This window comes from Pelophylax lessonae, assembly GCF_965119305.1.
Source record: "Pelophylax lessonae genome assembly, chromosome: 4".
Classification (NCBI taxonomy): domain Eukaryota; kingdom Metazoa; phylum Chordata; class Amphibia; order Anura; family Ranidae; genus Pelophylax; species Pelophylax lessonae.
In genome coordinates this window covers 155,487,549-155,512,561 of record NC_138771.1, presented here as the reverse complement: position 1 = coordinate 155,512,561, position 25,013 = coordinate 155,487,549, and the positions used below count along the sequence as shown (strand labels likewise).

At 45.1% G+C, this 25,013-nt stretch overlaps 1 protein-coding gene across 1 annotated transcript in view; it reads left to right on the top strand.

Annotated features, from left to right (window-relative positions):
• The first annotated feature begins 435 nt into the window (after window positions 1–435).
• Window positions 436–25,013, top strand: part of ZC3HC1 (zinc finger C3HC-type containing 1) — a 76,802-nt gene continuing 52,224 nt past the window's right edge. The window contains exons 1-3 of the mRNA XM_082256828.1: window positions 436–577; window positions 12,128–12,239; window positions 16,691–16,844. Coding sequence (XP_082112954.1) covers window positions 456–577; window positions 12,128–12,239; window positions 16,691–16,844 — 388 coding nt within the window. The 5' untranslated portion in view covers window positions 436–455. The remainder of the gene's footprint in view (window positions 578–12,127; window positions 12,240–16,690; window positions 16,845–25,013) is intronic.

Genomic DNA, 25,013 nt, shown 5'->3' with positions numbered 1-25,013 from the left:
AGTTGACCTTTCTTCTATATACTGTGGAAATTCTTTGTCTGGTATGGTTCAGCTGCGATTATTGTACGATCTCCTGTGTAATCACTAGTAAATGACAAGAGGTTGGATTTTATCAGATTTTTATTTGACTCCTTCGTGATACTTTTCTTCTACTTATAAGAAGAAAAAAAAAAACTTTCATTTTTTTTATTAAATGTTATTATTGTGCTTTGCCAAATACAGATGAAGTCGATCAGTGGGGAGCTGATGACAGACTGTCAGGTGATGTCTGTCTATGTACACAATGTACTGTATGTCAGTGTTCCTCTGTCCTCCTCTATTCCACACCACCAGATGGAGCAACAGCTGCAGCACAACTCCCCACAGGAACTGCAGAGACTCACTGACCCGGAAGTCACATGATCAGTCTAATGCCCCTCATTTCCGGCTAGGGACGATACTTCCGGGTTATCAAGATGGCAGCGTCCTGTGAAGAAAGCACGGGGACTCCGCTTAGATCCCCCGTGGGGACACCGGGAAAAGTCCGAGAGCTGATCAACGAGGGGATAGTGAGCGAGGAGCGCTGCGGTGATAGCACGTGAGCGGCGCTGTCTCTTATTTGCTGCTTTCTACTCTTCTCTCACATTAAAGATGATTTCCATAGCACAGTACTAGGGCAGTGCAGGGAATCCTGACATCTTCTGTCAGATTTGTATTACTCTACGAGGCCCTGTTGGAGGGATTCCCCCCCAGAGGCTGGCACCTTTGCATCCATTGAAGATTGAATGTATAGTGCTGCAGTGGTTGGTGTGTGTGGTTCATTTAACCACTTCCAGTCCAGGCCAATTTTATAAAACATAAAAGATGTTACGCTGCATAAATCGATACCAAAACATGACTTGCTTTAATCACTTGCTGATGGTGTACTGTACATATACAACAGCAGGGCGGCTCACATACCTATTACATGTTCTTGCACTTAAGTATTGGGGGCACGCTGCTGGCGACCTGCTCCCGCTGTGATTAGACACAGCAAGAGCTGATCTGGGGGTACCACAGACTCGATGTCAACCGGTACCTGCCATTCGCTAGGCAGGGAGTCAGAATGGCGATCTGCCCATGAAAACAAGGCAGATTGCTGCTCTTTCAGAAAGGAAGCCATTGATCCTGTGTTCCTGCAAAGCAGGAACATGGATCAATGCCTTCTTATAGTAAAAGCACCTCCCCCACAGTGAGAAAGCACTGTCTAGGCACACAGTTAACTCTTTGATCTCCCCTGATGCTAACCTCTTCCCAGCCAGTGCCATTGTATATTTTATTAGCACTGATCATTGTAGGGCTGCAACTAATGACTATTTTCATAATCGATTATTTGGCACAATTGATCAAATAAAAAAACTCAGTGTGGCATATTGTTAGGTTATGTAAAGCTAAAAAAAAAAAAGACAATTTATTCTTGAATAACTCTATGCAGTGGTAAATACAGATAACCAGCTATATGATAAGAAAAGATATACCTGTGCTCAAATCCCAATAGCTTGTACATGGATTTAAACTATCGTGCTAAAGGGGTGTGACCACATATTAACAATACAAATTCTGTATTGACTATATGTGAGCTACCGTATTTATTGGTGTATAACACACACTTTTTTTCCCCCAGAAAATATAGTGCAAACAATGGGTGCGTGTTATACGCTTATATATATATATATTTTTTTTTTACCACGGTGGGGTGGGTCATGGATCAGCAGTCCGGAGGAGTATTGTCAGGCTGGCCGCCCCACCTCTTCTGGCCCTGGGACAGCCCTGCCAGCGTAAATGAAAAAAAAATGGAATGACCAGCGCTATGGAGTAGATAAGAAATCTATTTGTATGCAGGTGTAAAGCTGCCACCAACCAACCCCTAAAAAAGGGGTCAAGTGTAAATGAGGGTGTGAGAAAGGTTGGTATCGGCGCTACCTGTGTAAAAGAAGTAGCACTAGATCCTATTAATGTGTATATGTGGTGAACATAAATTGTAAGGAATGTAATAAATCTCAAAGATATTAAGGTGCAAGTGCCAGGATCTATATTGGGCTGAGGATATATATATATATATATATGCCCGCTAAGTGCTATAAATAAACGTGCAGATATAAGGTGCAAAACTATTTATTAAAGTGCAACATGTAATCAAAGTAAGAAGTGTTTTCCAAAAAATTAATCAAGGTAAAAACTTCTATACACTACTGTGCTGAGAGCAGTGCTAGTGTAAAGAAAAAAAATGGTGGTGAATAAACCGAGGTGAGTGACAAAGTGCTGGTACCCGTAAAACCACTAGGTAACGCACTCACCCTTTTTTACCCCTCAACATGGGGTATTGAATGCAGGCAGGAATGGTTTCTCCAAATACAACAGATATAGAAACTTCGGGGTTCAGTCTTTAGTGGATGGGCATCCTCAGGAGGATCCACCGATGGTGGGTCTAATCTGGGTGCTTAAAAGAAAGAAAACCCCATGGCGTAGTAGATAATGCAGACTAAAGGCAAGTAAAACACACTCACAGTTTAGACGGTCAGTTCAATTTCGATGCAGACGCCGGGGTTCTTCCGCGTTCCACAGCTTCTCACTGCAAAAACCGGAAGTGACGTTGACGTATGAAGCCCCGTTCTACGCGTTTCGTCATTGGACGTCTACTGGAGCGGCCTCTTTTCGTTCCGTCTGCCGGAGGAGGGAAGTTTAACCTCTTAAAGCTGTAGTATTCTATAATAAGGCTTACCTGTAGGTACAATTAATATCTCCCAAACCTGCACGGTTTAGGAGATATTTGCACTGCATGCAGCCGCTGACGCTAGCGGCGCATGCGCTCTGAAGGTCCGGCGGACCTTTAGAGTTCCTTGCCGGAAAGTTACTCCCCAGCGCACATGCGTGGTATGACGTCATCGGGGCTCCGGCCACTCACAGCGCCGGAGCCGCCGAACCCAGAAGAGACGCCAAGGGATCATGTCCGCTCCCACAGCGGTGTCCGGGGGTCTGTGTCGGGGCTTCGTTCTAAGGTAAGTTTTTCATAATGAGCTAGTAGTTCTTGACTATACTACCGCTTTAAATGAACAATTGTTATAAGGTATCTGCCGATATCGTTAACGATCTGGAAGTATTATTTTGTTATAAGCTCACAAAACAATACTTCCGAATCTGACTTGGGATCTGTGATTTCACAAAGCAAAAGATCGGGATCGGGACCAAAGAAGTCAGATCGGTGCATCCCTAGAAATGAAAGTACCTAAAAATTTCCCAATAGCAATTCATTAAAAATTACCAGTTACACAGGAGGTCTGGTGCTAAAATCATTGCTCTCTCTTTGATGTTCGTGGCAATACCTCATGTGTAGTGCCATTGCTGTTTGCATATGCGTGCAGGATCTATGTGCGTGTTCACATTTGTGCGTAAGCATGGGGGAATGGGAATGCATAAAGATTTGTTTTATTTAACACTATGCCCTTTTAACTTTTTTTTTTTATTAACTTTTTGCAATTTACAAGGAATTGTCATCCTTCCTTGTAATAGCATGGGCCATGACAGGTCCTCTTTATGGAGCTTTTTGGGGTCTTTTAGACCTCACTTCTCTCCTCTGGTCTCCAATGCAGACAATCAGACAAAGAACGGTCTGATTGGCTGCTTTACTGGCCGTTAACAGCCAGGTACAGGATGTGACAAAATCCTCAAACATACGTTCCTCTCACTGTGTGTCCAGATCTGGATACTACTGGTCGCATCCTCCTCTTCTCCAGCAAAAATAAATTCAGTGCTTCTAGTCGCTCCTTGTAATTGAGGTCCTCCAATCCCCTAATTAGTTTTGTTGCCCTTCTTTGGACTCTCTCTAGCTTAAGCACATCCCTTCTGAGGATTGGTGACCAGAACTGGACAGAATACTCCAGACGTGGTCGGACCAGAGTTTTACATAGTGGCAGGATTATAGTTTTATCTCTGGTGTTTATCCCCTTTGTTATGCATGCCAATATTCTGTTGGCTTTGGCAGTTGCAGCTTGACATTGCATGCTATTCCTCAGTCTGTCGTCTGCTAGGACCCCCAGATCTTTCTCCATCCTCACTTCCCCCAGAGGTCCCCCCCCTCCCCCCTTCAGTAGTTTGCGTTTGTTTTCAGCCCTCAAGTGCATTACTTAACATTTCTCCACATTAAACCTCATTTGCCATGTAGTTGCCCACCCCATTATTTTGTTTAGGTCTTTCTGTAAGATTTCTATATCCTGATGTGAAGTTATTGTCCTGCCTTTTTTTTGTGTCATCCGCAAAAACTGAGATTGAGCTATTAATCCCATCCTCTATATCATTTATGAATAAGTTAAACAGAATTGGCCCCAGGACAGAACCTGGGGGTACTCCACTTACCACTCCAGACCAGTCTGAGTGCACGCTATTTATCACAAACCTTGGACACTCCCCTGTAACCAATTTTCTATCCAAGATCAAACCTTATGGTCGATGCCTGCAGACCTCGGCTTGTAGATTAGGCGTTTAAGGGGAACTGTATGCCTTTGCAAAAAAAAATGTATATGGGAATGCCTTTGCAAAATCCAGATACACCGCATCCAGAGGTCCCCCCCTTTCAAGATTGCAGCTCACCTCCTCCTAGAATATTACCAGATTGATCTGGCAAGAACGCCCCTTTGTAAACCCATGCTGATTACTACTAACGATACTGTTTTCATCAGCAAATTCTTGGATTTAGTCCCTTACCATCCCCTCCAATAATGTACCTACTATTGATGTCAGGCTGACTGGCCTGTAGTTCCCGGGAATATGTCTCTGCCCTTTTTGAATATTGGTACCACATTTACTTTTCTCCAATCAGCTGGTACAGTTCTTGTCAGGATGCTGTCCGCAAAGATTAGGAACAATGGTCTAGCTACAAACCAACTGAGTTCTTTGAGGACTCTTGGGTGTAAGCCATCTGGTCCTGGTGATTTATATTTACGTTAAGCTTATCAAGTCTTTCCTTGAGTCCAGCCTCTGTTAGCCACAGCGGTACATCCTGTAATGTGTTACTAACAATATTGTTGTGGTCAGTATACCCCTCCTTTTCCTGTTTAAAAATTGAGGAGAAGAAAGCATTTTATTATAGTTGCCTTCCCTGTGTCATCTGTAACCATCCTCTCTTCATTGTTTTTTTTATGTGACCAATGTGCTCTGACCTCGCTTTTTTTTTTTTACTGTTAATATATGTAAAGAATTCCTTGAGATTTTTTTTACTCTATGTGTCTCTCGTAGACTTTTTTTTTTTAGCCGCCCTTATTTCATACTTAAATTTCTTGTATTGTTGGAAAGCTGACAACGCTCCCTTCCTTTCTTAAAGGCCATTTTTCTCTTTCGTTCATTGACGGAAAGCGCTCCTGATTCTTCTTAACTGTTGGGTTATACTGCCCCCTGAGTAAAATTTTTTTTACTCTATGTGTCTCTTGTAGACTTTTTTTTTAGCCGCCCTTATTTCATACTTAAATTTCTTGTTGCATTCCTTGTATTGTTGGAAAGCTGACAACACTCCCTTCCTTTCTTAAAGGCCATTTTTCTCTTTCGTTCATTGACGGAAACCGCTCCTGATTCTTCTTAACCGTTGGGTTATACTGTCCCCTGCAGGAGTAGGACACTAGGCTGGAAAAAGCTTGACTACACCTATGGGAAGTCCCAGGGGGGTATACACCCACTCCCAGCTATAGGCACTCAGTTTTTTTTCTGTCTAGTCTGGAGTAAGGACCTAGTTCCTTGCTGGGATCTCACACAGAGGTAAGATGCTTCTTTCCCTGTCCCTTGCCGGCGCGGGGGAGTGGCGTCTCCCGGATCCATCTCATCCATCTGGCGCAAGTGATCTCCGCATCAGGTCTCTGGGTGGACAAGGCTCCGGATGGAGGAACGGTACAATGTCCAACCTTTCATGTGACAGTGCGGACGCCTGCTAGCTGCGTCATCTGGCCGGAGACTCAACTAGCACAACATCAACAGTGGGGGCAAGTACATGGGCTCAGCCCGACACCTTTATCATCATTTTGTTTTAAACTTAATTGCTTTTTACCTTAATAACCTGTGGGACTTTGGACTTTCCTTTTTGGAGTGGAGCCTCATTTAGCAACTTCTACAACACATTACTATGATTGTTGACTTTATGTACTGTGACTGATCTTATTCATACATCTATTACCAGAAGCGCCCAGGAGTCCCCAATGGAGCTACTGAGGTTGCATAAAGGCTTTCGATTCACTTTTCATCTGGGCGCCCTGTCTCTCCCTGTTTGCCATTATGTCCTCTGGTGGCTGTTGGGCTGGGGGAGCGGATAGTTTAGCATCCGCGAGTCTGTGCCTCACGAGGCCGGATCCGGCCAAAAATTTAGGCTGCAGCTTTGAGGCCTACTGTTCAGGAACTATGTGGGGTGGATGAAGTCACTGCCTCCCATTTGGGCATCCACCCTCCCCTCTGCTGCCCCTGGGTGGTTGGCTTCGCTGGGGTTGGCGGCTTGGCACCCACAAAAATTTAGCCGTGGCTTTCAGCCTACTAGGCCATGCAGCTGAGTCGGGTGCTTCCGTTGGGGGGCGGCTCCAGTGAGTATGGCTGAAGCCCCCACTCTTTCTTTGGGCATCTGCCGGACTGCGGGCTTCAGTAGGTGGTCCATTTGTGGGTCCGCGGTCAGCGTCCCCTTTGCAGGATCGCAGTCGACGGCCCTCCCCTGATTGTTACATTAGATCCTGAAATTGTTTTTGCCGCTGCGGACGTGAGTCACCCTGTTAAAGTCTGCGTCAACGCACCCTGAGTGCTCCTCTACCCGTGCATGAAAAGGGGACGGTGGATGCACTGTTTGTGTCAGTGGATGAAATTTTAAAAATTGAGGTTGGGTCGGTGGCGCCAGTCCCTTTTGGCACCCACAGGCCCTCCAAAGCAGCAAGGGTGTTCCCCTTTACGCTTAGTTTGACAACATTGTCACAAAACAGTGGGGTTGTCCAAGACGCAGTGGTTCCTAAGCATTTTTGCCTTGCGGTATCCTTATGAGGATTAACTGCTTAAAAGGTGGATGGTCCCACCTGTAGCCGACTCTTCAGTTTTGAGGTTGAATAAAGCTACCTTCGTTCCGATTGGGGAGTCTCCAGCCTTTACAGATCCAGGAGGTGGAGGCTCTGGCCCAACATATGTTCGCTGGTTCGGCACTTAGGCACTTAGGCCGGTATTTAGTATTGCCTTGGCCAAGACCTGGAGGGAAAACCACTTCCCCCTGTCTTTTGGAGCTGGCGGATCAGTTGATCCAGGGGCTACAGTTTATCTGTGATGCTTTTTTGGATGTGGCTCCTTTAATTTCTTGGCTGTCTGTATCAGCAGTGGTCCTTCGGTGTATTATCTGGCTGAAATGGTGGTCTGTGGACCAGACTCCTTAGAAGGCCTTTTCTGATTTTCCCCTTGTAGGGGATCGCCTGTTTGGAGCTTCCTTGGATGACATCCTTAAGGGTCTGACAAGGGGGAAAGAGTACTCTTCCGCCGGCTATGAAAGGCAAGGAGCCCTGTCGTAGACGTGGTCCATTCTTTTTGGCTCATGAGGGTTTTTTTTTTTTTTTTTTCGTCCCTCAGGGTCTCAACACAAGGAATTAATGGTCAGGGCCTCCACTGGAGGTTCCAAGAAGACCTGGTCTGGCAAGCCACGAGTGGGCTCTTCCAGACCTGTGGACAAGGCTGCCTCTGCATTAAGTCCCCAGGAAGGAAGCCAAGGTACGTTAAATTCTGGACCTCATGGCGCTAAACTGCTTTGTGCGGGTTGAGAAATTCTGCATGAAGTCCATTCGCATGGTAGTGGCATCCATACATCAGAGTGTTTTCGTCTCGCTTCTATCGACATCAAGAACGCCGACACGTACATTCTAATATGCGCTGGTCACCAGCGCTTCCTCCGTTTTGCCGTGGGCAATGAGCAGTATCAGTTTGTGGCGGCCCCGGTGCTGGCATTGTTTGAGTGAGCTAGAGATTGCGGTACTTGGATACCTGGGCGATCTTCTTCTGCGAGCGGAGTCTCAGACTGCTCTGATGGACATCTGAAGATTACTCTGCGAATTCTGTGGGTGTTCGATTGGATTCTGAACCTTCAGAAGTCTGCTTTGGTTCTGTCCTCAAAAACTGGACAATGTGGGTCTGACTCTGGACTCGACCTCAGCCAGAGTGTTTCTTTCTCTGGAAGAACTCCAGACATTGCAGGACACCATTCAGCTTTTGTTGTTCAGCAGACGGTCATCCCTCCGGGCTTGCATGTGGATGCTGGGCCTGATGGTGTCCACCCTCGAGGCGATCTGTTTGCACGGTTCCACACAAGATCTGTGCAAAAGAAATTCTTTTGAAATGGGACAAGGATCCAGGGTCTCTAGAGGTGGCTTCGATCTCCGGCTTCGAAAGGGAATCCTTCTCCCCCTGTACTGGACGGTTGTTGCCACGGATGTCAGCCTGTCTGGGCGGGGAGGTGTCTTCAGCACAGATGTACTCAGTCACCAAGGGGGCACAAGAAGTGTCCTGGCGGCTCGTTAAGTAGTTGGCATTCTAAGTTGGGCTGCCGATTCGTTCCAGTCCTTACGAGCGCCTGCCACGACTCCTGTGCAGGATAGAGGCAGAAAGGATTCTGGTCGTCATTCCAGTGGCTCCAGACTGACCTCACCTGTCTTGGTACGCTGGTCTGGTACTGCTGGTCACCGTTGCTTCTTGGGGACTCTCAGGGAGGATCTGCTGTCCCAAGGACCAATCTTCAATCCTGCTGTACAGTCGCTGGCTTTGACAGCTTGGCTATTAAATGCCAGGTGCTGAAGAATAGAGGTTTGTCTGAGTCGGTGATAGCTGAAAGCTAGGAAATCTACTTGTAGGAAGATCTAATGTTGTACGTGGAAGATGTATATTGCGTGGTGTGAGTCTCTTGGGGTTCATCCTCGCTCCTTCTCAGTGGATCGGATCTTAACCTTCCTTCAATGGGGGGGGGGGGGGGGGGGTTTGAACAGCAATTGGCCTTGAAGTACCATCAAGGGCCAGGTATCAACTTTAGCCGTTTTTCTCCAATGACCTTTGGCCACCACTCCTTAGTGAGTACCTTTCTTCAGGAAGGCCGACATTTGGTTTCTTCAGTGCGGGCTCCATTACCGCCCTGGGATCCTAATTTTGTGCTTTCAGCTCTACAGAAGCCTCCCTTTGAAAATATTCGGGAGCTTTTCCTGCTTTCGCTGTCGCAGGTGGACTTTTTTGTTGGCTTTCACCTGTCGGTGTCGGAGCTGGCGGCGTTATCCTGTCGTTCACCTTATGGTGATTTACAAGGATAAGGTGGTGCTTCGCCCCGTTTGTCATTCCTTTCTAAGAAGATGCTTTCGGCCTCCGAGGGTCATGGAGATGACCGGGGACCCCCTCCCGCCGCCTGTAAAAGCAATCAAGCGGCTAAATAGCTTTAACATGGGCTTAAAAAAAAAGATAGAAAGCTGCAGGCATCATTTAGATATCTCCACTCAAAATCCAGGACGTCCTATAGCGGAAAATGGATAAAGTAGTATTAAACCCAAAAGCAAGTATTTATTATATTACAGCTTACCATTTCAAAGATGTGATCTCTGCATTCATATTCGTTTTTAGGATTTCTTTCTTATATGTTCATCCGGTGAGCCAGCCAGTAAGTCTGTTGCTTTTGCTGCTCTCCAGCAGAATGTATCAGTTACAGAGAAGAGACAACACATTTAACACTAGATGGAGAGCTTTTATTTATGTAAAACCTTTATCCCAAAAGGGAAAAAAAGTTTGCTGTAACTGCTTTCGTGCTTGTGTTATTGCAGTGTAAGCTGGGTATTGGCTTGAATTAGTTTAATTTATTTAAATCTAACACTCCCCTCCCCTAGACTGACAATGCTGCGGTCTAAAGGTGCCCCCTGTGCTCCTTCAGCCAGAGTGTAGGCATTTTAATACAGGAGGTGTGTTACTGGCCAGATCACCAGGTAAAAACAGATGGAAGACAGCCTAGAAAAAGAAAACTGATGCAGCCGCCACATCTAATAATTACAATATATTGCAATATATTACATTTTTGGGTTTGGGTTTAATACTTCTTTACGATTGCCCTGAAAAGCAAAACATAATAAAAAAAACTTTTGGAGAAAACAAACATTATGAATATGCAATAAGGGCCAATTTGCACCATGACCCTGTGCACTGCAACGCATGCATGGTGCATCGGCTTATCTATGCTATCCTGCTTCCTTCGCTGCTGGCTCCATGCACTCTGATGCTCTGAGATGGCGGGTTGGCAACCCATTAATCGTAATCTGGGCTTGCTGACCTGCCATCCCAGAGCATAGGCGTGAGCTTCCCTTGTTTGAGGTCGTGGGTCACATCAGAGGGTTCCCCGGGCCACGGGGTTAGCACCCCTAGTCTAGATTGTCAGGTTCAAAATCGGGCTGGTGGCAACCGTCTTTTCCCCCCTCGCTTTCTCAGGATGGGAAGATTGGAATTTTCTTCATTGGGACACAGTGAAGTATGGTAGAACAAAGAAAAGTACAATGTCTAAATATCCCTGACTTCTTGTCCTGGTGATATGAGTGAGACAGAATGTAAGGGACAATCTCACAAATGAGGTTACAGAATGCAATTCAAACCTGACAGAAATGTTACCACTTACCCACTCTATCCAAAAACTAAAAAATATATTTTAGGTATGTGAGCAGCTCTTAAAGCTGCTCCACTTTCGGGGGAAAAATAGCAAATAAAAAAACAAACAAAAAACGTATCCATGGGTGCTTAATCTGTGGCTCTCCAGCTGCTATGGAACTACAAATCCCATCGTGCCTCTGTCCTTGGGAGTTATGCTTGTAACTGTTAGCCTTGCAATGCCTCATGGGACATGTGGTTCCACAACAGCTAGAGGGCCACAAGTTGAGCACTCATGAATTTGCTACGCAAGTCATATTTAATTTAATGTTACTAAAAATGACATTTCTTTTTCTATCTGCAGCACTGTAATTTTCTGTAAAAAAATATGTGACAACTTCTCCAGATTGGTAACAAACCTCTCTGCAGTTGATGCACTGAACACCGCCATAAATGTTATTTTCTGCTTGTGTGATTGGCTTACTAATTTTCCCAGTCTGCACCAGGATACAAGTCGGGTTTTATGCATTCTCTGAAACAAAAATGTATGTTTTGTTGAGATATTCCCAAAGGGTTAAAATTATTTTTTAAGGCAGATTTATTATTTATTTTTTTGTCATACTTAACCTGCTCTGCGCAGTGGTTTTGCACAGAGCAACCCCCCCCTCTCAAAAAAAAAGTTAACCCCTTCACTGCCAGTGTAATTTTACAGTAACAGTGCATATATATAACACTGATTACTGTAGAAATGTCACTGGTAACCCCAAAAGTGTCAAAAATGTCAGTCAAGGGTCCGATCTGTCTGCCGCAATGTCGCAGTACCGCAAAAAAAATCGCAGATCGCCGCCATTACGCGTTAAAAAAAACCCAAAAATGACAAAAAATTTTCCCTTCGTTAGTAAACACGATAACTTTTGCGCAAACCAATCAAAATACGCTTTTTGCGATTTTTTTTTTTTTTTTTTTTTTTTTTTTTTTTTTTTTTTTTTACCAAACATATGTGGCATAAAACAAATTGACTGAAAATGTTAAAAAAATTTGATTTTTACATTTTTTTGGGGGGAATTTCATATAAAAAAATGTGAAAAATATTGTTATTTTTGCAAAATTGTCGCTCTTTTTTTGTTTATAGCGCATGATCAAAAAATCGCACAGGTGATCAAATACCACCAAAAGAAAGCTCTGTTTGTGGGAAAAAAAGGACGTCAATTTTGTTTAGGTACAGCGTCGCACGACCGCGCAATTGTCCGTTAAAGTTACGCAGTGCCGAATCGCAAAATACCCCCTGGTCAGGAAGGGGGTAAAATCTTCCGGGGCTTAAGTGGTTAATTTAAAGAAAAAAAGATGAGACTTTATAATCACTTTAAGTTATCAGAATTGAATTACTGCTGGTCCTATAACATTTCTGGATATATTATTGAGCTATTTCAGATGTGTAATATTACTATATAGATAGATTGTGTTTCTTGCTTAATAAATAGTCACCACTGCTTTATTCCCCCTCTCTTTAAAGGAAGGACAGCAGTTTCTTGTCAGATGGAAACCACAGCTTTGATGCTTCAGCTGATGTTGACACTTTAGAAGCCACAAGTAAAGAAGCATTTTTCACCAGGGTGGAATCCTTCTCTATATCCTTTTGAGACATGACATTACAAGTAGCACTGGAATAAACATTATTAACAGTATTGAGATATTGAGCATAGTCATCTAGTCTCCTCAGTATGTTTCCTCCAGCCTAACAGGAGCATCAAAGTGGTTTGTTGTTTTCCTTCAGGCCTTTGTGCTAGTTGCAGGGGCCTAATGATCAAATGAATATGTGAAATGCAATCTGTGCAGTTTTATTCACCAAAAGTTACTGTTAACCAAAAATAAACTATAATAAACACAAAATACCGACCAACAAGTAGCCCACAAAACACTTCAAGAGTGACTCCACAACACCCCCTAAAGACAGAACTTGGGGTCCTTTTACATGGGGCCGACTCTGCCTGCGATACACTTGTTCAGTTGGGGATCTTTCTGCTGATCCCTGCTGAGCAGGTGGATGACATACAGTTCTGTGTCCGCTCTGCTTATGCCTCTATGGGTGTTTGGATGTAAACAAACTGCTTGTTCGTTTACACCCTAATGCCATTGACTGCCATTTGGACGAAAGGGGATCCCTATCTGTCTGTTTTTATCAGATTGGATGTAGATGGGTGTAAAATGACACATGTCCTTTCTTACCCGTTGCTCCATAGAGGAAAATAGAGGTTCTGATAGGGTCCGCCCTAAAAATGGACAGGTGGACATGATCAAAACATTCATGTAAAAGGGGCCTTCTGTGTATATAGTGTGGCGCTACTTAATAATCAAGTGCTCCAAACCAACTATAATAACAATCATATGTAACTTTATATAAAAGTCCATAGTCCCAAAGTTATTTACAAAGACTACATGTGCAAATAAGGAGGTTGAGAGACAATTTCCTGCTTTTCAGACCAGCCCAGGGGTTGGGTGATTTAAAAGGGTATCCTGACCCCATTTCATTTTAGAGGTCATAAAAGAAGGTGAGGTGAATTGCATGTATGTTAACGTGGATACCCATATATAAAAGGTTTAGGAAATATCATGTCCTACACATTGGTGGTTGGAATCACTTTTATATATATATTACATGTGATTGTTATTGTTGGTTTAGAGCAGTGGTGGGGAACCTACGGCCCGCAAAATCATTTGGTCTGAAACCCCTTGCCGCTGAGTCTGTGCCTGACTCAGATGAGCTGTCAGAACGGAGCCGATATTTTCTGTATAGTTCGGACTCCGTCCTAACAGTCTGAGTGAGTCACGGGCGGAATGATATCAAATGCACCCCGCCTGTGAGGAGACTGACTGTGATACAGGAAGCATCGCCTCTATCTTCTTCCAGGTGCGGCGCCGCTCCTACCAGCCATTGCCAGCAGTATCCAAAGAAGTACCAGCCTGAGCTAGCAGTACCCACAGCAGCACCAGCCTGAGCCAGCAGTACCAGTCAGCAGTACCCACATAAGTACTAGCCTGAGCCAGCAGTACCCACAGCAGTACCAGCCAGCAGTGTACCAGCCTGAGCCAGCAGTGCCACCCAGCAGAACTACCCTGTGTCAGCAGTACAAGCCAGCAGTACCCACAGCACAGTACCAGCCTGAGTCAACAGTACCAGCCAGCATTTCCCGCCAGCAGTACCAGCCAGCTGTACCCGCCAGCAGTACCCGCCAGCAGTACCCACAGCACAGTTCCAGCCGGCAGTACCAGCCTGAGCCAGCAGTACCAGCCAGCAGTATCCACAGCAGTACCCACAGCACAGTACCAGCCAGCATTTCCCGCCAGCAGTACCAGCCAGCTGCACCCGCTAGCAGTATTAGCCAGCTGTACTCAGCAGCAGTACCAGCCATCTGTACCCACCAGCAGTTCTTTTCAGAACTTAAACCTGGAAAACCAGTTGCGACTAGCAACATCATCAATACCAGCTAACATCACACAGCTCACCAAAGAGAAGCAGTTCCATCCATCACATTAGGGGTAAGTTAATTAAATGTTTGACCAATTAACAGGCTAATTTTTAAGTTGACGATTTTGTACAGCCCCCGAATGATGTTATGAATATCCAAATAGCCGTTGGCAGAAAAAAGGTTCCCCACCCCTGGTTTAGCGCATTTAATTTATTAGGTTGCACCACACTATATACATATAAGTTGCAGGGGCCTCCTAGTAAATGCTATGATCTCTGGGACAGTGGACCTTGAAGGGTTGCTTATCTGGGCTTTTCTTTGCTTCTTTTGTTAGTATCCAATTTGTGAGACCTTGCTTCCCTATCACTTTTTGGTTTTCTCAAGGTCACTTCCTTTTCCACCTGAGGTAAAACAACTATCTCTGTAGGCTCTAGTGGTACCCTCCCTTACTTGCATTTGATCAGGCTCTGAGTCCTCTCGTGTGGTGCCTCAGAAGGCGTGGGGTAGGAGGAAGCCCTCGTGGCCAGCTGAGTCCCTAATGTATGCTTCAAAAAGTTGTGATTGGACCATGGCCGCTGGCATCCCCATGTCCTGTAGGAGGGACACGCATGGCAGAAGCAGGTCCATGCTTCTCCCTTGGTGTCGGTGAGTTGGAAGCAGAGGCGAGTAGCATTCCTGACTCCTTTAAGACAGGAGACGTGTCTGCCAAGCCACTTTCTAAATGAGACTGTGACCAGTTTTAAAGTCCTAATCAATTTTCAGGTTATGCTCAGGTTATACATTTCCAGTGTTTTCTCTTCGTTAATGCTGGTTGGATTGCAAGAATGGTCATTTGTCCTTTACCTTGCTGACATGTTTAGTGGTCTGATGGCATATGCTGTTTTAACCCCAGCATAGTGGAAATTCTCTGTACAAGTCTGGGCCAGCTATAACTTGCTGCTTCACCTCTGGGCCTTTATCAAGTTAGGGTTTCCTTGCAGAGCCAAGGCTATTTAGTTGTAGTTGACCACAGTAAAAAGGTATCCCGATGCTTTGGTGGTTCTGTAGTGTTAAGAGGCTGTTCAGGTCTCTAAATGTTTTAAACTAGAATCTCTGGCCTTTGACATCCTGCAGTTAGCAGTGGTAGTAATTTATCTGTAAAGGTGTTTCAGTGATAGTAATAGCAATTTCTATCAGTTCCTTGAAATATATCCACACCCTGTGTCTCCTTCAGCTTGTCTTCAATCTCCAACTGCACTTGCAACATTAAACAAAAATGTAGAGTGCCCTGCTAGTCCTAGGCCAGGTCACTCTCTCCTTAGGACCCAGGTGCTAAACGCTGGAGAGGGCTTGTCCTGTGTGCCATAAATCGCCTAATAATGGAAACATAACCTGTAGCATTTCTCCAGTCTCCAATCACACTTTTGTGATGCAAAGACTCTGCTTGAGGTAGTAATTGGAAATGAATAAGTCCGTATATGGGGTATCCAGGCTGTACAATTGTATGTGTCCTTGGCAGCCCTTTGCATCACTGTGGGGGTGTACATAGCATTCCATATTTGTAATGCTATAGAGGATTGTGAGAAACTGGTCAACTGGTCACCTGATAAAAGTGTGATTGGAGACTTATTAGACGTATGCGATTTATGGCACACAGGACAAGCCCTCTCCAGCGTTTAGCACCTGGGTCCTAAGGAGAGAGTGACCTGGCCTAGGACTAGCAGGGCACTCTACATTTTTGGTTAATGTTGCAAGTGCAGTTGGAGATTGAAGACAAGCTGAAGAAGACACAGGGTGTGGACATATTTCAAGGAACTGATAGAAATTACTATTACTATCACTGAAACACCTTTACAGATAAATCACTACCACTGCTAACTGCACGGTGTCAAAAGCCAGAGATTCTAGTTTAAAACATTTTGAGACCTGAACAGCCTCTTAACACTACAGAACAACCAAAGCATCGGAATACCTTTTTACTGTGGCCAACTACAACTCTATAGCCTTGGCTCTGCAAGGAAACCCTGACTTGATAAAGTCCTAGAGGTGAAGCAGCAAGTTATAGCTGGCCCAAACTTGTACAGAGAATTTCCACTATGCTGGGGTTAAAACAGCATATGCCTTCAGACCAAGGGAGAAGCATGGACCTGCTTTAACCCTATTGAGCATCTGTGGGGCATCCTCAAATGGAAGGTGGAGGTGCACAAGGTCTATAACATTCACCAGCTCCGTGATGTTGTCATGGAGGAGTGGAAGAGGACTCAAGTGGCAACCTGTGAAGCTCTGGTAAACTCCAGAGTTCACTCCAGGTTAAGGCAGTCCTGGAAAAAAATGGTGGCCATACAAAATATTGACACTTTGGACCCAATTTGGATATTTTAATTTAGGTGTGTACTCAACTTTTTTTGCCAGCTGTTTAGACATTAATGGCGGTGTGTTGAGTTATTTTGAATTTACACTGTTATACAAGCTGTACACTCACTACTTTACATTGTAGCAAAGTCTAATTTCTTCAGTGTTGTCACACACACACATACATATATATATATATATAGCAAAAAGAAAATAATATTTAATATGTAGGTTACTGCACAATTGACAATACTACCGATAACATTCCTTAATTTAAGAACTCTCTGAAATGGGCCGGGAAACCTTCAGAGTTATGTCCTCTTGCTTGTGCCAAGTACGGATGGTCAAATATTGAATGTGATATGCTGAAGTGTTGTAGCTGTAATGCCTACCTGTGTGCCAGGCTGCAACCAGCCTTGGACATCAATAAGTGTAAGTATTGTTTATATGTTGTATGTACAAATATTGCACCAGAAGATTTAGTGCCGGTTCACACTGCAGCGGCACGACTTCGGGGGCGAACTGTGAAGTCGCGTGCACCGCGACTTCGGCGCGACTTGCACGGACTTCATAAAATGAATGTCTATGCAAGTCGTTCCAGGTCTCCCCGAAGTAGTACAGGACCCTTTTTCTAAGTCGGAGCGACTTGTGTCGCTCCTATTAGAACCGTTCCTGTACTACACAATGGACCGCGATGGTCCGCGACTTGCCAGGCTGACAAGTCGCCTGGCAAGTCGTACTAGTGTGAACCGGCACGAAAAAAAGATGAAAAAAGTGTTATGTAAATATTTAGAACAAGAGGGAAACCTTATCTGTAAACGACCGTGAGCAGGGTTGTGAGGGGGAGATGCCCCTGTCCTCATCGACGTGGAGACAAGGTGCTTTTCAAGCGGGGTATACCACCATGTTGAGGGCTTGTGGCCTGGTATATTTCAGGAGTGAGGGTTAGGATGAGGTCACTTTTAAAAATCATACAAGACCTGAAAATTCTACATTCTATTAAGTCTTTAGGCCCAAAATCGTGCTGCACCTGCACAGCCTTGATGTGAACAGGCAACATATGATTTCCATTATCGTGCGGCGCTGCTTGACAACAGTGCATCTGAAATTGCACTAGTGTGAAAGGGGGCTAAAACTGTACTGTATTATTGATTATTAGCTAACTTGCTTTCTAATTCTAAGGGGATACTTCTTTTATTGGCTAATGGGTCATGTTTAATGCCATTAGAGAGCATAACAGGCAAACATTCTGCACAGAAGCTGCACAGAAAATCTAAAAGTATTAATTCCCAGAACATCTTTCAGGACAGCACCTGAGAGATCATAATGCCTCCCACCAGACACAGGAAACATACAAAATATGCAGCGCTGTGATATGTGCAAAATAAAATATAACGGATACTATATATGTGTAGTCCAGAAAAGTCCTTCTGTATTATTCAAAAAAACGCACAAATTATCCAGTGATCTAATCTTTATATGTGTGAGAATGTTCAGCCAATAAAAGGATTGAAGGTTTACCAGGACTATTGGCTGCACACTTAAGTGCAGCAAACATGCATGGATTATGCCAATCCTGTAGAGTTGGTATGTCCTCTCCTTATCCTTAACAGTGAAACTCCGGGTATATAAAAAAGAAAAATCTTGTATGGTGTAATATTGTTGAATATCGATAATTACACCCAAGTGAATATCACTCCATGCAAAATAATAGTGCAAACACCGATCACCAGCCTTCACCAGCTTTTACCCCCATGCAATGCGCATTCACCAACAAATATGTTAATTTAACCACTTCTGGATCGGAAGGATTTGCCCCCTCAACAACCAGGCCATTTTTTGCGATTGGGCACTGCGTTACTTTAACTGACAACTGCGCGGGCCTGTACGCTGTACCCAAAAAAAGTCCTTTTTTTTTTCTCCACAAACAGGACTTTCTTTTGGTGGTATAAGATCACCTCTGCAGTTTTTTTGTGTGCTAAAAACAAAAAAAGAGCGACAATTTTGAAAAAACAGTATTTTTCTCTTTCTGCTATAACATTCCCAATAAAAAAAAAAAAATCTAATTTTTTCATAATTTTTGGCCAATTTGTATTTTGCCACATATTTTTGGTAAAAAAAAATCCTAATTGTATTTTGATTGGTATGCGCAAAAGTTATCGCGTCTACAAACTAGGGGAAACATTTGTCATTTTTATTTATTTATTTTTACTAGTAATGCCGGCGATCTGCGATTTTTAGCGGGACTTCGACATTGCGGCGCACAGATCGGACCCCTAACTTACATTTTTGACACTTTTGGGGGGACCGGTGACATTACTACAGTGCTAAAAATATGCACTGTTACTGTAATAATGACTCTGGCAGGGAAGGGGTTAACACCAGGGGCAATCAAAGAGTTAAATGTATACCTAGGGGGTGATTCTAACTGTGTGGGGGCCAGACTTGGTGGATGGAAACAGGGCTCCTGTGTTCCGAAATAACAGGAACACAGGAGCCCTGTTTCAATCAGTGACAGATGAACCGGTGTGCCGTGTTTACAATGGCACACCGCCTTCTGTCAGTCCCTGCAGCGATCGCCGGGTTCCCGGCGGCCATCGTGGCTGCCCGGACTAATTGCTTAGCTGCAAGACTAGAGAGCAGCGCGCGCGGCTGAACGGGAATGGCGGTTTGCACAGGAGAGCCAGCCTGCCGCAGTACATCTGCGGCGAGTTGGTCTTGAAGTGGTTAAAGCTACACGGGTGAAGTCGAGAATATCTGCAGGCTTCAGTGCATGAAATTCTTCCCAATCTTTCTCACTTTACAAGGTAGAGCCCCATTCAAATGTCCCCAAATACCAAAGCATGCCTCATACTGCAATATTTATTGGAATGGACATACATTAAAAACAAACAGGTATAAAATATATATAAAAACAATGTGTGAAGCTGCTAAACTTATATCTGCCACTCGGATCTTCAATCTGGCTCTTATATCCTACCCTTCGTGATATGCACAAAAGTGCATCCTCTGGGGCCTCTAGCATGTATAGTGGCAACCATACTTATGTGGTCCATGTATGGAGTGTAGATCCCTTCTTTCAGAGTCAAACTTGGGAGATGCCTGGAAAAGGCTGTTATGCAAGGGCTGTATTGCACTCCTAGTTAAAGCGGTGTTCCGCCCCCTCCCCCCCCCCCCCTCCCAAAATTAAGTCAGCAGTTACACATACAGTGCCTTTGCGAAAGTATTCGGCCCCCTTGAACTTTGCGACCTTTTGCCACATTTCAGGCTTCAAACACAAAGATATAAAACTGTAATTTTTTGTGAAGAATCAACAAGAAGTGGGACACAATCATGAAGTGGAATGAAATTTATTGGATATTTCAAACTTTAACAAATAAAAAACTGAAAAATTTGGCTTGCAAAATTATTCAGCCCCTTTACTTTCAGAGCAGCGAACTCTCTCCAGAAGTTCAGTGAGGATCTCTGAATGATCCAATGTTGACCTAAATGACTAATGATGATAAAAAGAATCCACCTGTGTGTAATCAAGTCTCCGTATAAATGCACCTGCACTGTGATAGTCTCAGTGGTCCGTTTAAAGCGCAGAGAGCATCATGAAGAACAAGGAACACACCAGGCAAGTCCGAGATACTGCTGTGGAGAAGTTTAAAGCCGAATTTGGATACAAAAATATTTCCCAAGCTTTAAACATCCCAAGGAGCACTGTGCAAGCGATTAATATTGAAATGGAAGGAGTATCAGACCACTGCAAATCTACGAAGACCTGGCCCTCCCTCTAAACTTTCAGCTCATACAAGGAGAAGACTGATCAGAGATGCAGCCAAGAGGCCCATGATCACTCTGGATGAACTGCAGAGATCTACAGCTGAGGTGGGAGACTCTGTCCATAGGACAACAATCGGTCGTATACTGCACAAATCATCTGGCCTTTATGGAAGAGTGGCAAGAAGAAAGCCATTTCTTAAAGATATCCATAAAAAGTGTTGTTTAAAGTTTGCCACAAGCCACCTGGGAGACACACCAAACATGTGGAAGAAGGTGCTCTGGTCAGATGAAACCAAAATCGAACTTTTTGGCAACAATGCAAAACGTTATGTTTGGCGTAAAAGCAACACGGCTCATCACCCTGAACACACCATCCCCACTGTCAAACATGGTGGTGGCAGCATCCTGGTTTGGGCCTGCTTTTCTTCAGCAGGGACAGGGAAGATGGTTAAAATTGATGGGAAGATGGATGGAGCCAAATACAGGACCATTCTGGAAGAAAACCTGATGGAGTCTGCAAAAGACCTGAGACTGGGACAGAGATTTATCTTCCAACGAGACAATGATCCTAAACATAAAGCAAAATCTACAATGGAATGGTTCACAAATAAACATATCCAGGTGTTAGAATGGACAAGTCAAAGTCCAGACCTGAATCCAATCTAGAATCTGTGGAAAAAACTGAAAACTGCTGTTCACAAACGCTCTCCATCCAACCTCACTGAGCTCGGGCTGTTTAGCAAGGAGGAATGGGCAAAAATTTCAGTCTCTTGATGTGCAAAACTGATAGAGACCTACCCCAAGCGACTTACAGCTATAATCGCAGCAAAAGATAGTGCTACAAAGTATTAACTTAAGGGGGCTGAATAATTTTGCATGCCCAATTTTTGTTTATTTGTTAAAAAAGTTTGAAATATCCAATAAATTTCGTTCCACTTCATGATTGTGTCCCACTTGTTGTTGGTTCTTCACAAAAAATTAGTTTTATATCTTTATGTTTGAAGCCTGAAATGTGGCAAAAGGTCGCGAAGTTCAAGGGGGCGGAATACTTTCGCAAAGCACTGTACTTAAGGGAAAGATGCTTTTGCACAACCCTGGGATTTCCATCTTTGTTATTCCTTTCCCCCTTTTCAGTTGATCTCGCAAGTGGCAAGTCGCTACCTGAAGGGAGCCAGATAAGGCCTCACAGCTTGGGTCCGGAGGAGCAGCTCTTAAAAAAAGAGAGGGTTTTCAGAGTTGCCAGTTTCTACTCTTCTTGTAAGTTGCAAAGTAACTAGGGACACTTACAGTAAAGCTTTGAGAGTTTACAATTTTTGGGGCAATTCTTCTTGTCGACAACTAGTGGACCTTATTTTTTGGAATTGGACAGCGAGTCGCGTTAATGCCAAAGAGCTCAATTTGGTCTCATCTGATCACACTTCTCTGAATCATTTAAATGTTGATTGGCATGACCGTACATGTGCTTTCTTGAGGAGGGGGAATCGCTGTGTTTGGAGGGAATAAAAAATGCTGACTATGACCCTAAGAACACCATCCCTACAGTCAAGCACGGGGGTGGAAACATTATGCTTTGGGGCTATTTCTGTGCTAAAGGTAGAGATCGACTTTGCCGCATTGAGGGGCTAATGGATGGGGCAATGTATTGTAAAATCTTTGAGAACCTTCTTCCCTCAGCCAGAACACTGAAGATGGGTCATGCAGGGGTTTTTCAGCATGCCAATGACCCAAAACATACCGCCAAGGCAACAAAAGAGTGGCTCAAGAAGAAGCACATTAAGGTCATGGAGTGGCCTAGCCAGTCTCCTGACCTTAATCCTATAGAAAATTTATAGAGGGAGGTGAAACTTAGAGCTGCCAACCGACAGCCAAGAAACCTTAAGGATTTAGAGAAGATCTGTAAAAAAAAAAAGTGGACCAAAATCCCTCCGGAGATGTGTGCAAACCTGGTCACTAACCACAAGAAATGTCTTACCTCTGTTTCTCCACCAAGAACTAAGTCATGTTTTGCTTGGGGATCAAATACTTTTCTCTTTCATTCATTGATGGACACAGCTCCTGCTCTTCTTAACCATTGGGTTATACTGCCCCACAGGAGTAGGACACTGGGCAGAAAAAAAGTTTGGCTACGCCTATGAGCAGTCCCAGTATATACTTCCTCTCTCTGCTATAGATATTCATTTTTTTTACTTTAGTTTTTTTTGACTGCCTATTCAGGAGTAAGGACCTAGGGATCTCTGGTCCTGGCTCATTTTTTCTTTTTAGATCGATTATTTTTCCTGTGAGATCTACAATCAACTGCCGGAGTGGGCGACGGGCACTATCCTGGTGATGGGGGCGGGGGGGATGCCCCACTGGCTATCAGACGATTGGCTGTGCTGGGGGGCTGTAAATGGTGGGGGCTCCTGCCAGGGGCCCCCTGTCCTGCCTGGGCCTGTCCTGGAGGCCTAGGGATTCCTCCTTTGTCCCTGGGAGCCTTGTAGTGTTGCGCGGGGCCGCCATTTTGTTGTAGCCTTGTGCGGGGTGGCCATTTTGCTGTGGTTTGCCATAGAAAACAACAGCTGCCATGTCCGTGGAGCCTTCTGAGCGGTGTTTTTGGTGGTAAGAGCCCCTCCCCATCCCATGGTGCTTACTCCTGGATCCTTTCATGCAGTGGAGATTCTCCTGGGGGCTGTGTTGCCTGGTGGGGAGGTGAGTCTGGTGGGTTCCTCTCCCTCTCTGCTGAGGATTGATAGGTGCTCTGTGACTGGCAACCAGGTAGGCTGCCAGAGCAGTGGGGGATGTCTCTTAGCAGTGTTTTTACACTTTTTTGTGGGGTTCCCCTGGTGAATCATGGAGTCTTTGGAGCACATCTCCCCACCCTATAGCCTCTCTGAGGCTGCGAGGCCCTCTTGGTCCCATCCCTCCATCTATGCACTGACGGCGGTCCTGGAGTCCTTTGTGTCCCAGGTGAAGGTGGCTTTTGGTTGACGGGCTGGGAAAAAGCGTCCCCCGCCTCATCTGTCTCATAAGATCCTGAATCTGATTTGGCCACCGCGGACATGGGTCACCCTGAATCCTCAGATAGTGATTGCAGATTCCTCCTCTTCTGCAACTGTGTACGAAAAGGCGCTGGTGGACGCACTGATTGTAGCCGTGCGTGAGACTTAAAGATGGCAGGTGCAGCTGCGACGGAAGTGCAGGTTCCTTTTGCCACTCACAAGCCATCCAGAATGAAAAAGGTGTTCCCTTAACCCCCCTATATTGACACAGTTGTCTCTAAGGAGTGGGGACTACCAAAGCGTCCCTATGTAATTTGCTAGGCGATACCCCTATGAGGAGTCCCTTCTTAAGAAGTGGACTGTTCCACCGGTGGTGTATCCTCCGGTTTCCAGATTTAAACAAGGCAACCATGATTCCGGTTGAAGAGTCCCTGGCCTTTAAGGATCCGGCTGACAGGAAGGTGGAGGCTGTGGCCGATATTCACTATTGCCCTGGTGTCGCAGACTCTGACCGAATGGGCTAGGCTTTTGCGTGGTGACCTGGAGGAGGAGTCCGTTCTGCCTTTGCTGAGCTGGTGGACCAGCTGGTCCAGGGGCTGCAGTTTATCTATGATGCTTGTTGTTTGGATGTGGCTTTCCTAGTGGCTCGGCTCTCTGTTTCGGCAGTGGTCCTTCGGCGTGTGTTTTGGCTCAAATGCTTGTCTGCGGACCAGTTTTCTAAAAAGGCTTTGACTGTTCTTCCCTTTCAAGGAGATCACCTGCTTGGTGCTACTCTGGATGACATCATTAAAGGTCTCACAGGGGGGGAAGAGTACCTTTCTTTCGCAGGCTGCTAAGGGCAAGGACCCTCCTCGTAGACGTGGGCCCTCCTTCTCTGCTCAAATTTTTTCCTCCCTCAGTGTCGACTGACAAGGGATTGGAGCCCTTCGGGGCCTGCTCTGGAGGATCCAGGCGAACTTGGTCTGGCAAGTCAAGAGCGGGATTCTCCAGACCTGTGGACAAGGCCACTTTAGCATGAAGGTGTGCCTTCACCCGTATCTGGGGTGGGGGGACATCTTCGCTGGTTCCCGGACCCGTGGACTCCCCTGGTACAAGACAAGTGGGTCCACAAGGTCCTTCGGTATGGCTACAAGATCGAGTTTCGTTAATACCCTCCGGTAAGGTTTTTCATTCAAACGTGCGACTGTCCCCGGTCCACTTACAGGCTCTTTTTGGGGCGGTGCAAGACCTTTTACTTTAAAAGGTGATGGTTCCAACTTGAGAATTTTTTCAGGGGTTTTGCTCAAACATGTTTACAGTCCCCAGAAAGGAAGGCAAGGTGCGTCCAGCTCTGGACCTCAAGGCGCTGAACTGCTTTGTGCGGGTGCAGAAGTTCAGAAAGGAGTCCATCCGCTCTGTGGTGGCTTCCCTGCGTCAGGGGGATTTTCTTGCCTCCAACATCAAGGACGCTTACCTTCACATTCCAATATATGTATGTCTCCAGCGTTTCCCCCACTTTGGCGTGGGAGAAGAGCATTATCGGTTTCTGGTGTTTGGTCTCGCCTCTGCTCCTCGGGTCTTCACAGAAGTTAGCCCCGGTGCTAGCATTGTTACGCCAATGGGGGATCGCGGTACTGGGCTACTTGAACAACCTCCTTCTGCGATTGGAGTCTCTTACTGCTCTAGTGGAAAACCTGGAAATCACCATGCGAGCTTGAGGGAGTTTGGCTGGATTCTGAATTTTTAGAAGCCTGCTCTGGTTCCATCCACAAAGCTAGACTATCTGGGTCTAAATCAGGACTCGGCCTTAGCCAGAGTGCTCCTTCCTCTGGACAAACTCTAGAAACTGCAGGCTGCAATTCCTCTCCTGCTGTCC